The following is a 17,689-nucleotide window of genomic DNA, read 5'->3' as shown; positions in this document are numbered from 1 at the left end:
CAGCCTGTGTGATCATAAGGTGCTGATGAGATCCGGTTCCCGGCATGTAAAACCCATAACAAAATCATACCAAAAGGTGAATGGGTGGGTGAGTGGGACCCTGGGTGGAGACCCAATGCCCATCTGTAGACAATTGGACATCCCCCTACAGATGGGTCACAGGGAAGAGATGAGCCGGCCAGGGTGCAGTATAGCACAGATGATAGACACAACTTTCCTCTAGTTCTTTGGTGCTTCCTTCCCCCCACTATCATGACCTCAATTCTACCTTACAAATCAGATTAGACCAGAACAAGCACACTATTACAGATAAGAGCCCCCAACACAGGAAATCCAGGATAGATAACCCCTCCGCCCAGGGCCAATAATGAGAGCAGAGATACCAGGAGGATTAAGAGAGGATGGGGGCAAAAAGGGGAAATCAATCACAAGGATCAACCTAGAACCCCCTCTCAGGAGGATGAACAATGGAAAAGTGGGTGAGGGGCAATGGAGGACGATGTAAGATACAAAAATAATAATCTATAACTTATCAAGGGTTTGTGAGGGAGGGCTGGCGGAGGAGGGAGAGGAAAGAAATGGGGAGCTGATATAAGGAGCTCAAGTGGGAAGAGAATGCTTTGAAAATGATGATGGCAACATATGTGCAAATGTGGTTGGGACACTGGATAAATGTATGGATTGTGATAAGAGATGTGCTGAAAAACTGCTTATACTCGAGTATATACAGCAATTAACACTTCAAGGAACCCACCATTTATATTGTTGCTGTTGTTAACTGCTGTAAATTGGTCCCCAATTCATGGTGACCCCATACAGAACACTGCCTGGTCCTGCACCATCCTCATATCAGTATGGACTGTATCAACGCTATCTATAAGGTTTTCATCGGCTGGTTTTTGGACGCAGATTGCCAGGTCTTTCTTCCTGCTCTAAGTCTAGAAGCTCTGCTGAGACTTGTTCAGCATCAGAGCAACACATAAGCTTCTACTGATGGTAGCTGAGCATGAAGTGCATTGACTGAGTTTCAAACCAGGGTCTCCGGATGGAAAGCAAGAATTCTATCCCTGAGCCTCTACCACCTTCATTATTCTGATCAATACAGTTTTAAACCTTTTTGTACACTAGCTACTGTTAATATATTTGCTGATGTATTTGTAAATACTGATCTCAGTAATGTCTACTAACTATTCTCAGTCGTGAATGGTGAAGGTCTTCTTTGAACATATAAAAACTTACATTATCAATGTTATATATCACTAAGTCATTAACACCATTAGAAATACAGAGTGTTATTGGTCCACTCGATAGTAAAGATGGAGATATAAGCTGCTTTTATACAGTATAAGTATTAAGATTATTTTATAGCTCTGAAAATATTTAACTGTAGTTGTTGCTATTAAAATATGCCAAACATATTTAAACTGATTTTAAAATATTATGCATTTATAAAATCTTTTATTTTATTGTTTGAAAATTGGAATAGATGCATACAATTGCTGTAGATGATAGCGTTTAGTATAATGTCATTAGTTATTAGTATTGGAAGTAATAGAAAATGTAAAAGCTGCATACCGAAGATAGATCTTTGAGGCATTCAGTTAATTCTTTATTTGTCTTTCATTCTAATTCCTCATACTTCTCAGTAGTTAAATTTTAAAATTGCACTTACTTTAAATTTTATTCATAAACTTAATCTCAGAACTTTACTCCTGTTAAATAGAATTGATTCAACAACTCATATCATCATTCAAAAGTACTAATTAATAATTACACTAGTTATCAGCTTTTCTTTATACAGATAGTATAAAGCTGACAACCAGAGTAAGTATTAATTTTTATATAGAAAGATATCAAATGTTTTTTAAAGCAAAGAATAATGTCACTTATTTCTTACTAGCTTTATCCATTATTTTCACAAGCCTTTGATTTATTTAGTGAAGCAAAATTTAAGATCAAATGTACACTAAAATACAGATTTTAGAGAATGTGGCATAACAAATTTTAATGCCTATCACTTTAAGAGATGCTATACCAAATTCCCCTAAAAAAAAAAAAAAAAAAAGTCGGGTTCTTTAAATGTATTCCAGTTCATTGCTTCCTGCTTGCTTGCTCTGTGTGCACACCTCTATGTAAGACAAAAATTAACTTAAATGTTGTATGCTAAAATTGTTTTTCAATTTCTACTTTTTGCTTTTTAGGTCCTCATTTCAACTAGATAAAATAATTGTTTATTCACCCTAAAGTATAATAGTAATTGGTTTAATTTGCAAGCAATTAAATTAATTAATACTGGTTATTTTATTTTTTGTAACTTTTAGCAAAAATATATTTTGCAATACTTTTTATTTACATCAGAGATGCAAAGAAAAAACTCCTGCCCCCGTAAAAAAAAACAACAACCCAAAAAACACCTCACTACCAGCAAGTCAGTTCCTACAAGTATCCTCTACATAACACCTAACAATAACATCTCACAGAGGAAAACACTTGGGACTGTCTGGGGTTTGTGAGCTGAACGATTTCTCAAGTCTTTTTCGCAGTTCAAATTCTATAGTGGATGAAAATAATTATTCTATCTAGAGAGGGCACAGACTTGGAAAAGTGAGCTAAAGCCTCAATGAACACATGGATGAAATAATATTAGCTGCTATTATTTCCTAGTAATATGTTATTTAAAAATATTATTTCCAAATAATACATTACTAAAGAATACCAAAAGAAGGTTTCATGCACAGGGGACAAAGGATGCTAAATTATCACATATTTATCACAGCTATTGGATTAGGTAAAAGTGCCCCTATGAGTAAGCATATTGATAAATGCTTCACGTTTTTGTTGCACTAGTGAAGTTGAATGACCTATTTTTTTTCAGAAATATAATCTAAGTTCTCTAAATTCACTGTTAACATTTTAATTTTTTAAAATTATAAGGTATATGCTTATTGAATATCTTAGCAAAACGAGTTTTAAGAGTCCACCTTTCATTATGTAGCGATAATTTACATTTCAATTATAACTTTAATATTTTTGCATCACTTGTATAAAACTTTGGATCTTACATCTTTGCAGTCTTCTTTAGTACAGCTAGTTTTGATGCGAGTATCAAACCATCTCACAGTTCCATCTTCACCACAGGAGAGGAAAGTATAAGGGTCATTTGGTACAGTCATAATCTAAAGATGAAAAACACAAGTATAATCATCTTCCTGAATACTCAACAAGTGGCTTAAAAAATACTGTTACAATTCTATAAATGATTAAAGGTGAAAGCAACTAAAAACTATTTTAATGATTTATGACTTACACCATGATTCAAAACACCATATATAAACAGAACAATCGCTGAATTAATGTGTCATTACTTTGAAGCTGGAAGTCAAATAACATAAGATAAAGAGTACTTTAATTTATAAACTTTTAATTTAGACAACAAAGATTCTACCCTAGGTCAACTGTTTAAATTATTTGAAATGTATGTTTTCTACAGGTGAATTTCCAGGTGTATTCTAAATATATTTTCTCCTCTAAATTTTTTTAATAAAAGTGTGAGATGCCGAAATGACTTAGGAAGAAAAATTAACCTCTCAATAGCTTTTTAAAAATGACTCTTGCACTTTGAAAGCTTGCTATATGCCCTGGAAGGAGCAACGGTGGCATACTGGGTCCCGATTGTGCTGCCCCTGCCAGGTCAGCAGCAGTTCCAAATCACCAACTGCTCCATGGGGTAAAGATGAGGGTTTTTTACATAAAGATTTAGTCTCAAAAACCCACAGACGGCAGTTCTGCTCTGTCCTGTACATGGCTACGAGCTGAGTATGTCTCCTATGTACTGGCCCCGACGGGTCTGTTAGCTCCCAAAAAGGCCCACTGGCATCAAGCTAAAATTTTCACACATGCACTATTTTAGGAATGGCCCAAGCCAAGTAGATTTTTAGCCACTTAAAGCTTGCTTCTTTGATACGTTCTATGGAAAAGGCATCCAACAGCTGCTAGGCTGAGATAAGATAAAACCCTGCAGTTGAGTATATACCACACCCCCGACAGCCTTCGGGTTCTTTGACCTAGACACTCAACACCTTGCTGCACAAAGACATCACCTAAGCACACATTAGCCTCTTGTGTTTCTCTCCTTTCCTCCACGGATTTCCTTGTCTTCTTCCCCATGTGGTAGCTCCTTTCATCGCAACACCCCTTGCTGTGGGCAGTCACCTCCTGTTAGCGGGACATGTCTTTTTCCTTGATAGGCCCCAAACTCTCTCAAACTCATTAGAAACCCATATACTGTACAGGTATGTCCATATTTCTATTGGATCAATTTTTCAAACACCATGAAACTAGATATATGCATGGCAAAAAAGAAAAGTACAAAATACAGTCACCACGAATGAGAGCGAAATTCAAGAAAACAAGACTGTCTCACTTCATATTTGTAAGAGATGCCATTGATAGTTCTGCCCAAACAAGCTAGTAGTGCTACAGAAACAGTTGTTACTATCAGCCTTGATGCCATTATGAAGTAAAAAAGTGATTTTTCACTCTGTATACTACTATCTACAGACCAAATTATTAGGAGCATACATTCCCTGGGAGCATTTACTCAAACAAACAATAAAAATTGACTTCCACACTCTAATTAATAAATTAAAAGTTGTATTATCATAATGACACTATACAATGAAATCTAATATAAGTATAATTTTTACAATTAGTGTTTTAATTTTAATTACTTTTTATAATAGTACACTATAGAAATATGCACTACTTATACATGTAAACCTTCCAAAAAAATAGAAGACATTCTAGAAATTCTAAGGATATTTCAAGAAATAATGGCTCAAAACTTCCTGAAATTGATGGAAAATATATTAATCCATATACTCATTATTTGGAATGGCTGATGTAATTTAAGACAAACTAAAGAAGGTCAATTGTGGACAAATTATAGCCTAACTGGCACAGAGAATGAGACTCTTTAAAGCAACAGAACAACAGGAAATGAACATCTGAGGAGACTTCAAAAAGTTCATGTGACAAATTTCATTATATTTTAGTTCTATTTTTTTCCACAAACTTTTTAGGAGCCCTGCTGGTGTAGTGGATTATGCATTGGGCTACTAACTGAAAGGTCAGCAGTTTGAAACCACCAGTCAACTCCATGGGAAAGATGAGGCTTTCTACTCCCACAAAGAACAATATTGGAAACATTGTTCTACTCTGTCTTACAGTGTCATTATGAGTCGGAATCAATTCACTGGCAGTGAAAGCATATAAGAAACTTTAAGATTGGCAGGTTTCTCATTAAACTCCATGGAATCCAACCATCAGTAGGATGGCATTTTATAAGTGCTGAAAGAAAAGGAATGCCAATCAAGAAGTCTAGAACTACCCCTCAAAATGGAGCGGCAATTTAGCCGTTCTTAGATAAAAATAAGTCATCACTAGCATCTGTGAGCTACAGATGCATTGGTAAAGCAAACTGTTGTTGTGGCTCTGTGCGGTCAATTCTGACTTTGAACGTCTCTACAGGACTGTCCAACAGGGCTTCCTAAACTACCATCTTTATGGGAACAGATTGCTAGGTCTGTCTTCTCTACTGCAGAGCAAATGGTAGGTATGAACTGTCGACTTTTCAGAATGCTGTGTGTGTTCAAGTGCTAACGAGTCGATCCCCACTCATAGGGACCTGCACTCCATAGAACAAACACCTCCTGGTCCTGCGCCTCCTCACAATTGTAGCTGGAGCCCATTGTTGAGCCACTGTGTCAGTCCATCTTGTAGAGGGCCTTCCTCAAGCACAATGTCCCTTTCCAGGGACTGGTCTCTACTGATACCAAAACCCATTGCCATCAGCTAACAGTGGTCCTACATGGCAGGCTAGAACTTCCCACACAGGATTTCTGGGGCACGTAGATTAAATACTAGTTAGAGAAATCAGCTGAACAAAAGCAGTGAACAAGGAACAATAAACTGTCAACCAACAGAGCAGAGACACTTTGAATCACTATTAACAGTATTCCAATCAGAACAGGTACCAGATGACTGGCTCTGCCTGCTCACAACAAGGCAGGTGCCACCCTCTGCATTTGCCAGTGCCAGTGTGATGTTTTTTGTTTTCTTCTTCTATTCTCTCTCCTTATCTTCCCTCACCCTGCCCCCCACCCCCACATCATTTTCTTCCTCTCCCTACCCCTTTTTCTCATTTCTTTCTTCAGCACTCAGAAGCCATAGACTCTGTCTAGCCATTTCCATCACACCTGGTGACCCATCCATTGGATGAGTGCCACCACCAACTTCAGCACCACTGGAAAAATGACATACCACCAGTAGCCACTACCCACCAGCTTGCCCTCGGGTAATCTGGATGACCCATGATCACTGCCTGGTGGCTCCCCTGAGATTGTAGTCCTTAGACACCCTTCAAGGTTGGAACTGAACTCACTTCCATGACTCAACACTTAATCCAACGGTGGACAGGACTACAGGTGAACAGTAACACAAGGAGGTACATACTCCTTAGAACAATCAATTAGATGAGATCAAAGGGCAGAGTTTTCTCAGAAGACAGGAAGGAATAAAACAGGACAAATAAAAGGGTAAACAGTGGGAAGAGTGCTGTTACATTGTGGGTACTGCAATCAATGTCACAGAAGGCAAATATCCTTGAGTATAAGCCGACCTGAATATCAGCCGAGGCACCTAATTTTACCACAAAAACGGCATTAAAAATGTGCTGAAAAAACTCGGCTTATCTTCGAGTATATATGGTATGTATGAATGGTTGAATGGGAAACCGATTTGCTCTATAATTTTTCACTCAAATCAAAACTCTAACATAAAAATGGCAGAAAGCAATAATTACGAAACTACATGTATAAGGAGCCCTGCTGGTATAGAGGGTTACCAGTTCAAAACCACCAGCTGCTCTGTGGGGGAAAGACGAAGCCTTCCGCTCCCGTAAAGAGTTACAACCGCAGAAGCCCACGGGGGCCATTCTATCCTGTCCTCTGGGGTCCCCAGGAGTCAGACTGGATGTGATGGAGTGGCTTTGGAGTGCACCGGAAAGTGGATTGCCTCAAACTCACTGACCAGTCCAGGGAGGCGCAATATTCCCTAGAGGCTTACCTGGGTGTGTATACTTGATGGAGATTACCATACTTGGAGTCCCATAGTCATAGGTCATGCCCTGGCTGCCTTAGGATGAATATTGTAATCGTAATGTACATGTCCCGATCTTGGCCCCCAGTGAGCTCCAGGAGTCCCACAGTAAATATGCTGTACTGATCTGCCAGCAACCATGTTTATGTAATGCCTACCACCTACACCCCGTTTAAAGCTCTGCATTGCAGCAAATCCCTGGACTCAATGATGACCCTGTGCTAATGAACTCCCTCGTCTATATTTGATAAAGTCTCCGAATCACCCTGGCCTTACCACATTTAAGAAACGTTGACACAGAGAGAGAGCACCCCAATGGGATCCAAGACGACTCTTAGCTACCCTTCAGCTCTGGAACTGAACTCATGCCCATGTTGAACTCATCAATCATTCAAGACAAAAGGGCAGCATTCACTCCAGGACAAAGTTCAGCAGGTTAGGAAAGAACGAGGAATGGAAATAAGAAACACAGGGAGGAAGTAGGATGCGTGATGGTACACGGAGGGGAACACAGTACATAAGTTGAGCTACAATATCTAAGAATTGTTAATGTCAAGCTGATGATCTGCTCTGTAAGCCTTCTTCTAACTAACAATAAGAAGCTAGAAGAAAAAAAAACACACCATGGTGAACTTAAAATAACAAAGTGTCTATTTCTAAGCAAATGGCTGAAAGCAAATAGACAAAAATCAAAACCCTCACGCAATTCAAAAGATATGTGCAAAGGGGGGAAAGGATGTTTCATATAGAAAAATAAAAATATAAGTGAAAAGCATTTAAGACATATAAATAAGACAGTACTCACAATGAATATAAATTGTCTGAATCTCCAGTTAAAAGTCAAAATTCTGAGAACAGATAAGACAACAAAATATACACTATTCATATAAGATCCAAAGGATATTCAAAAAGGCATACGAGGTTAACACAAAGATTTCAGGAAACCACCCTGAATACTTTCATGTAAGGCAGTGGTTCTCAACCTTCCTAATGCCACGACCCTTTCATACAGTTCCTCATGTTGTGGTGAGCCCCCCAACCATAAAATTATTTTCATTGCTACTTCATAACTGTAATTTTGCTACTGTTGTGAATTGGACGACCCGTGAAAGGGTCGTTTGACCCCCAAAGGGGTCGCGACCCACAGGTTGAGAACCGCTGATGTAAGGGAATGCCAGGAAAATATTTTAAGAGTTTTCTGTAGTTTAAGAATTTTTTTCTACAATAAGCAGTACAATTGAGGCTTACATTCATTTCACCTCATTCAATTCTGCACAGAGTTTAAGCTTTATAATACCCTTTAGAATTATATTCTTTAGCCTGGTATACAAGTGTTCCTTCTGACAGGTGGAAATTTCATATGCACGCCAGCACAGAATGTATTCAAGCCAGTGACGGAAAGTGGTTAGGAGCTTAATGCCTACTGAAGCGCCAGGCAGCACAGTTACGGAGTGATCTTTTCATGTGGATATTTGTTCTCTTAGAGCATCTTACCATATGTACTTGAGTGTAAGCCGAGTTTTTCAGCACACTTTTTATGCAGTATTTGTGGTAAAATTAGGTGCCTCAGCTGATATTCAGGTCGGCTTATACTCGAGTTATACAATAATTGGTTTCTTAAGCAAAGCCCATCTAACAACATTATTTACATCTTTTTTTAAAACACAAACACATCCAAGTAAATTTTCTGAAAAGCTTTGTGGAAAGCTACTTATTTCTTTATCCATGTATATATGACTGTCTGTCTATATTTTTTAGTAAATATATATAAGAGATTAACTCAAAAAGTACTGCTACTAGCATTCCAGTATATGCATGCATGGGCTTATTCCACACACAACATGTTTAAACAGAGATAACTGGTCAATGGCTGGCTGCAGACAAGTTCTCTTACTTGTCCAGTCTGCTGGTGGACCATTTACACTCAAGAAGAGGTCAGCTCAGAGAGTTATAGTGATTGTTTTTTGAAATTCCAAATGGGAAATCTTGAAGATTTCCTCAAAGGACACAGGATGATCATGAGGGCTTACTATCAGTGAGAAAAATGCCAGGAAAATTGCTCTGAGAATCCCCCTTTCACCGCCCCCCCACCCCCCACAAGTGCTGTCCTGTAAAAATTTCAAAGGCAAACCTTACCTGATCCACCCTTGAGCCCTAATCTTGCCTCTTCAGACTTCTTTGGTTCCCATAATTCAATGATGATTGAAGAGAAACACAATTTGAGTCCCTCAACACATAATTTATATACATACATATATACACATCTACAGATCCATATACATGAAATTGTACAAGTACATTTACATAATTATAATACATATATGTAATCATAATACTGTACCTCATAGGTAGTTCCATAATGGCACGTAAATTGGCATTGCCTATTGGTTTCTGCATCTTGCTCAACATTAGTATAAAATATTACTCCATCTCCAGAACAGGATACAATTTGCTTATCATTTGTGCATGGTAAGAACTTTGCACTAAATATATTTGCTCGGTGTCCTGAACGAATTGTTGTCAAAACCTGAAATACATAGAGAAAGCAGGTTTTGTATTGAAAGAAATTTCACGTAATCATAGCCAATGCCAAACTCTCATTAATATTTTAATTTCAAGGAAAGATTATAATTTTTCAAAAAGAAATCAGGATGTTTTCTTTTTGTTCTCCAAAATGTTGAAAAGATACATTATCACCTAAAATAGTGCTACAAAAAATAAAATACACGTTTCCACCCATTTGGTATATGAATGCCTTTATAAAATCTCAAAAAAAAATACCCATGTGATTGACTTTAGAAATCGGCTGCTTACTACGATTATTTTAGTTATTCCCTTTCATGGTGAAAAAAGATGAGTTAAACCAAAATGATTCATAATATAAAAAGAATGCAATGATACAGGTGAGGGCATGGCAGAAGTCTCAACATCTAAATCCTTAATTACAGGCATACAACCAGAATTCCTGTGACCGAAATAAAGGTATTGTATTGTAAAATATGGAACATATATCACAGATGAAGAGCTAATTCCCTTAAAAAGGCCACTTAAAAATTTAAAACAGAAAATAGTCTAAACCCTATTAAGAAAATAGACATGAATAGATAAATAGTTCACAAACTGATATACAAGCGGCCCACACAAAGGTGAGAACAGACGACACGTTGTCCCTGAAGGAAAGGCAAAGGGAATGTTTCCTGAGATACTATTTCTTCCTGGTCAGACTGCCAACATTTTGTAACCCTGACAACACCATTTATAAGCAAGGAAAACAGGCATATGTAACTACGGGGTGGGAGTCCTAAAATGGCATAAGGGCAATGGAGATAAAATTTAGCAATTCTAACAAAAATATGCATTTGTTCTATCACCATTAAATTCCTTTCTCTGAAGATACATCTCAAACTAGATAAAAGTTAATTAAAGCTAATTAGTTACATACACACACACACACACACACAAACACATGGTAGGTCAGAAAGTACAGCTACAAAGTCATGTTTCTGTTGGGTCCTGTCTAGTAAGCTGTCACTGACCCAACGTGCACCAGAATAAAACCCTACCTGGCCCTGCATCGTCTGCACAGTTGTTGCTATGTTTGAACTCACTGTTACAGCGGATGTGTCAATTAGCTCCTTGAGAGGTAATCTATCCTAAGGCTGCAATCTTTGATCTTCATCAGTAAGTGCTTCAAATTCTTTTTACTTTCAGAAAGCCCGGCTGTTAATAAGCCTTTCTCTAATCCTTAGATGATACTGCTCAGCATCCAGACTAAGTATGATGAAAGGAGACAGCTTTGGTGCACACCTTTTCTTATTTTAACCCATACAGTATCCCCCTGGTTCTGTCCCAACTGCTTCTTGGTCTATGTACAGGTTCCACAGTAATACAACTAATTGTTCTGGAATTGACATTCTTCCCAATGTGCTCCATTAATTTGTTATGATCCAGAGAGTCCAAGACCGATGCATAATCAATAAAGCAGTTACTATATTTCCATTTTTTCCTGATTTTAGCAAAGATCCAGCTGGTGTCGGCAAGGATATCATTCATCTAACATTCTTTTCTGAATCCAGCTTGATTTTCTGGCATTTCCGCTAATGTGCTGTTAAAGATAGTTTTGAATTGTCTTCAGGAAAATTTTCCTTTAACTTTAACTGTTGACAATTATTCTATAATCGCTGCAATGTTGGGTCACCTTTGGAATGGGGACAGATATGGATCTCTTCCAGTCAGTTGGCCAGTTGTCTCCAAATTTCTTAGCATAAACAAGTGAGAGCCTCAGGCATGCGTCAGCCTTTTCAAACGTTTCATTTGGTATTCTGTCAATTCCTAGAGCTGGGTTTTCCACACATACCTTCTATATAGCTTGAATATGTTCCTTCAATATCATTGATGTCTGATCCTATGCTACCTCCAGAAATTAATGAATGTTGACCAATTCCTTATGGTACAGTGGATCCCTTCCATATTCTTTGGATGCTTCATGCATCATTCACTAGTTTGCTCATAAAAGCGTTTACTATTGTAGCTTAAGGCTTGGATTGTTCCTCGTTTTCAAAGCTACTTCCTAAAGTTATCGCATTCATTCATTCATTTCTATACAGTAAATTTTGATGCTTTAAATAATTCCATTATCTAAAGTCTTCACGGGTATGGTAACTGTGGTAGTTACTTAATTTTGTGTCAACTTGATAAATAATGTGTAGGGGTGGAGTTTAGCCTTTCAATCATGTCATAGCTTGATTTAGAGGTGCTACCGAGATAAGTGGCTCGCTGGAGGCCAGCCCCTATCTGTCTCTCTGCCTTCACCTTCATGCCTGGGAGTCACGCTGAAACCTGTGAGAGCCCTCAAGATGTGTCCACTGCCATTGGATCCGCAAGACTTTGCATCAACCAGCCAGTGATCTTCCTGCATTTTGCATCATTGCTTGTAGTAGCGGAAGAAGGATTTATGGATTAGTATCGGACTAATGGACTTGATCTGGACTGCGCTGAGATGTTTTCCTAATATACAATTACTTCTTGATATAAAGCTCTTTCTTCCACATATATGAGTGTCACTGGATTTGTTTCTCCAGTCGACCCAGCCTAACATGGTAGCTGAGTAACAATCACAATGTTTCTCTCCCCTCTAGTAGTAGTGCAGTGGCTATACATTAGGCTGCTAAATGCAAGATCAGTAGTTCAAAATCACCAATCCCACTGAGGGAGAAAGGCAGGGCTTTTTACTCCTGTAAACAAGTAGAGTCTCAAACCCACAAGGGCAGTTCAACCCAGTCCTATATGGTAGATATTGACTCGATGGCAGTGAGGTTTGGTAGTAGTATTTATATCTCATGGAAAACATTGGTTTTATTCCAATGGAGAGTAAGCAGGAGTATTTCAAGTGTTGTAAGTAGAGACTCAAAATGAGTTTGTGCAACTGAGTTTGCACTCTTGCACCTTTCTGCTACTGCCACAAAATCATGACCTGAACTCAACAGTCTAAGGAGGACTAGGGACACCCGATGTAGGCGGGTCAGGGACCTGCACTCTTTGAAGTCAAACCCACCTAGATTATAGACTCCTGCTCTCAATGAACACGTTTGGGGCCTTTGTTACAGATTACTGTAACAATAGCAGTGATTTTGCGAGTGTGTGCATTTTTTGTTAGTTCTCACTTATGACATGCTTTCTTTCTTTTTTTTTTTCTTGAGGACCTGATTAGTTTTTAACTTGTGGGGGCCAAGTGGTTTAAATGAATAATTTGAGGCTTAGAACAAAGATAATTCCCTCCAGAGAGGATCTGCTTTTATTGGTCGGTCTTGGAAAACTAACAGTCATTAATATATGTAAAGTTTAAGGCTTAATGTCCCATAGTTCACGTACATCATACAAGTTAAGTCTGAAAGGCTGTGTGAGTACTGACTCCCTTCTGATTCACCTATACCCTGAAAAAGTGGTCTTTTGGGGTCTTAATGGACTATATACCTGATTTGGGCCCTGAGCTTTGATTTCTTCCTACCTTGACCTTCTAGGCCAACAAATTTAAAATTTATATATGCTTGGATTGACAAATACTTTCAAGGATAAACTGGTACCTACCCTAAGTTTTATGTGTTTAACTTGTTCCTTAAGATTTAACCAGGCCATTACTTACGATCAGGGAAGCTATTTGTTTTATTGAAGATGATTTTAGAAGTATTTAATCAAGCACATTTTAGTTGTTTGGGCAGGAGATATGGTCCAAACTAGACTGAGTTAATTTTTATTAAAGACAACTTTTTTTTGAAGAAAAGAACAAACCTTATTTATTTATAACTTTGAATTTTGAATTGTGTGAAGGTTTACAAAACAGATCAGCTTTCCTTTTAACAATTGATACACATTTTGTTTCATGGCATTGATTGTAGTCCCATAACATAACACCATGTATCCTACTTTCTCCCTGTGTTTCTGTTCCTCTTTCTCTTTTGTCTTTTAATAATCATTTTATTAGGGGCTCATACAACTCATCACAATCCTTACATACATCATTTGTGCCCAGCACATTAGTACATATGTTGACTTCATCATTAAAGACAACTTTTTATTTAGTGTCTACCCTCAAGGAAAAGCCACGTGTCAACCATTTGGCTGCGTGTGTCTAAGACTATTTTAAATGAAATAACATTTCTAAAGGACTAAAGTCCAACATCACAAGAAAATGAACCAAGGATTAACCTGGGCAGTTTTCTGAACACTGAAAAGGGGCTTCAAAGTTTGTGGAAAGTGGTATTAAAAGATAATGGGAAATTTTCCACGAACTTTTTGAAGTCCTGACATATTCTTAATGGTGAAAGTGAGTAAGACAAATGGTTGAGAAATATGACATGGAAAAACCTTCCCCCTCTGAAATCCATCCTGTCCACAGAAACTTGAGTACTGCCAGGTTGATGTCTGCAGTATCATGTCTAATTTCACTACACCAGTTATCAAGGGGCACAGGTGGTGTTAGGGTAACACTTTGGGCTGAGCTTCACATGGCTGGCAGGCTGAAACCCCCAGCAGCTCCTCAGGAGAGGAGCTCTCTACTCCTGTGAACAGTTAGTCTCAGAAAACCCTTAGGGAATCACTACGAGTTAGCACTGACTTGACGGCAGTGAAATACCAGTTATCAGATTATAGTTATCTCGTACTTACATATTTGCCATTAACTTCAGACTAGATGGTTGACAAAACTAAGATAGCCAAGGCCAAAGTCAACGGGGCAAAGAACTATATTCTGCCCATAGATTATACTTTTGATCATTATAATTAACATAATGGCTAGCACTGAATAATAGCTCTATATTTTAATATTTCCTATAAAAAATAACAGAAAAACAAAAAATCTTTGGAACTTATTTAGAAAGCAAAAAGTAAAAAAATAGAAAGCAAAGTGATAAAATTGATGATATTTTGTTTTTACATAAAGACAGCAAAAAAGCTACCTGGTGAAACCACTAACTTAAAAAATTTCCCTAAAAGACAAAATACCTAAATGTGAAAAGTGAATGATGTGCTTGTTAAGAGAAGCTCATTTTAGCTGGTACAATGAGAATACTATTATTTATTTTTTTTGAGAATACTAATTTAAAATTACATAAAACTTTTTTCACTATAGCGTCTGGGGTCTTAAAGACGTGAAGGTAAACAATCGGCCATCTAACCCAGAAGCAACAAAGCCCACATGGAAGAAGCACACCTGCCTGTGTGATCACGAGGTGTTGAAGGGATGAGGTATCAAGCACCAAAGAACAAAAAAATCATGTCATCGTGAATGAGGGGGAGTGCGGAGTGGGGACCCAAGGCCCATCTGTAAGCAACTGGACATCTGTTTGCAGAGGGGTTGCAGGGAGGAGACGCGTCAATCAGGGTGCAGTGTAGCATCGATAAAACACACAACTTTCCTCTAATTCTTAAATGCTTCCTCCCACCCCCTCACCCCTCAATTATCATGATCCCAATTCTACCTTACAAACCTGGCTAGACCAGAGGATGTACACTGGTACAGATAGGAACTGGAAACACAGGGAATCCAGGACAGATGAGCCTCTCAGGACCAGGGGTGAGAGTGGTGATACCAGGAGGGTAGAGGGAGGGTGGGGTAGAAAGGAGGCACTGATTACAAGGATCTACATATAACCCCCTCCCTGGAGGACAGACAACAGAAAAGTGAGTGAAGGGAGACGTCGGACAGTATCAGATATGACAAAATAATAATAATTTATAAATTATCAAGGGTTCATGAGGGAGGGGGAACAGAGAGGGAAGGGAAAAAAATGAGGAGCTGATACCAAGGGCTCAAGTGGAAAGCAAATGCTTTGAGAATGATGAGGGCAACAGATGTACAAATGTGCTTGACACAGTGCTTGTACATGTGGATTGTGATAAGAGTTGTACGAACCCCCAATAAAATGATTTAAATTAAAAAATTTTTATTTTAATACTCTTTAAATTTAAAATAAACATGAATGCTATTAACTGAAGTTATTATACACAGAATGCTATGAAATACACGTGTTCACAAGGCTCACTCATTTAAAAGTCCAGTTCATTTGGCGAACAAGAATTAATTTTAAGTAACGTATTTCATAAATTCTGTCTTGATTGTTTTATACATCAAAATTTAAGCTGCCCCGACACCTCACATATAGAAAAAAATGTGCTAGAGATATAACACAATGAAAGGTAAGACACTTAGTGAGTCATCTTTATACTAAAGAGAAATGACTGCCTTTCTTTCTCTTAAAGAATGGTTTATTGAGATCAAGTAACTTGCATACAATGAAATATATTTAAATTCCTTGGAGTCTAAAGATTAAGTTAAATCTAATGTTTTCATAATGAAGCAAAAGGAGCTGCAAATAACAACTTCTGATCTATATAATAAAATTTAGAACATAAGTATAATCAATTGTAAATGCCCATTTTATGATTATTTATAACTTCTTTAGTTTTAGCTTCTTGGTTGTTTGGGGGGTTTTCTTCCCCCCTCACATACAATTAATTTCGTAAACCACTTTACCTTTCTGCTGTAAGGATTACTAATTACTAACTTGGTGTCATCTGAACCAGATAAAATATATTCTCCAGTGTCATTCCAACAGATTGTATTAACCTGAAAAGAAAACAGACAAAAATTTATACAAAATTAACATAAAGTGGATTACACTAACTTTTATTACCTGAAAATTAAAAATTTATATAACTGAGGTTATGTCTAATGGTAAATAGTACTTACAAATTTGCGTTTTGAAAAAAATAATGAATGCCATTTAGCAAGCACAATGCTCTGAAATTTTACAACAAAAGTGTAAGTCCTTAAATTTTATTGTTGGAATTTACTATAATTAATCCATTTAATATTTAGAGACATAAAAATGAGTCACCTGTGAAGGAATTAGAAAACCTTATCTATATTACACAAATGCTCTCTTTGGTACTCTCTGCTAATATAGACATTGAAATCAACAGAATAGATAAGAGAGTCCAGAAATTAACCCTTACATTATGGTCAAGTTGCTAAAGATGGATGAAACTACCTCAAATCATAAACAAATATTAATTCAAAATAAATAAGCAACTTAATAAAAGAACTAAAACCACAAAACTTTTAGAAGAAACTATAAAAATAAGTCTTAATGGACTTGGGTTTGGCAAGGGGTTCTTAAATACGACACTAAAAATATCAGAAGAAAAAGATAAATTAGATTTCATCAAAAATAAAGCACTTTTGTGCATCAAAGGACAGTAGCAAGCATGGGTAAAGACAATACACAGAATAGGAGAGAATATCTGGAATCAGGTATCTGATAAGGGGCTAGTAGACTGAATAAAATACTACTACAAGTTAACAATAAAACAAATAATCCTATATAAAAATGAGAAGGAAAAAAACCCTAAGTAAATAAATGAGTAAAGGAACTTTACAGATCCTCCCCAAATAAAGTACATGTATGGCCAAAAATCACATGGCAAGATACACATCTTGGTCATCAGAAGAAATGCAAAACAATGAGGTTTTCTTGTGTTATTATTGGGGGGAAGGGGTTGGTATGATTTTTTTAACAGTTTTATTGGCATATAATTCACATATATATTATATTGGCATATTTTATACAGTTCAATAGTTCAATCACATCAAGAAGAGGTTTACAATCACCACCACAATCATTTTCTTCATTTTTGTACTCATTGCTATTAGTTCCCCGTTTCTCTCCAATCTCCCTTGCTATACTCCAAGAGAAGCATTATCCAGTCACTGTCTCTCTATAGATTTACCTATCCTGGATTTCATACACAGAAAAACATAAAAATAAACAAAACTAACAACAATAACAAGGTAAAACAGATTTCAAAAAGGAAGCAAAAATTATTAAGAACTATAACAAATTTAAAATGGATCCTGAGGGAAATCAAATGAGAATATGCTAAATTTTACCCTAACTGCATCTGCAATAATCCACTTCCAATGAATTCTGAATAATGGCAAGCTTATTCACATTCCTGGTTTATGGTCAGAGGG

General features: G+C 37.2%; 1 protein-coding gene across 1 annotated transcript in view; it reads right to left on the bottom strand.

The window, feature by feature from the left end:
- Positions 1–17,689, bottom strand: part of DCAF6 (DDB1 and CUL4 associated factor 6) — a 134,646-nt gene that overhangs the window by 84,304 nt on the left and 32,653 nt on the right. The window contains exons 3-5 of the mRNA XM_004706846.2: positions 16,190–16,282; positions 9,500–9,685; positions 3,063–3,176 (exon numbers count right to left, since the gene is read on the bottom strand). Of these exons, the coding sequence (XP_004706903.1) occupies positions 3,063–3,176; positions 9,500–9,685; positions 16,190–16,282 (393 nt within the window). The remainder of the gene's footprint in view (positions 1–3,062; positions 3,177–9,499; positions 9,686–16,189; positions 16,283–17,689) is intronic.

The sequence above is a fragment of the Echinops telfairi genome, unplaced genomic scaffold (assembly GCF_000313985.2).
Source record: "Echinops telfairi isolate 266 unplaced genomic scaffold, ASM31398v2 ScPeMD7_7424;HRSCAF=8462, whole genome shotgun sequence".
In the NCBI taxonomy this organism is placed as follows: domain Eukaryota; kingdom Metazoa; phylum Chordata; class Mammalia; order Afrosoricida; family Tenrecidae; genus Echinops; species Echinops telfairi.
The sequence above is the reverse complement of the archived record's forward strand: the minus strand, read 5'-3'. Positions and strand labels throughout refer to the sequence as shown.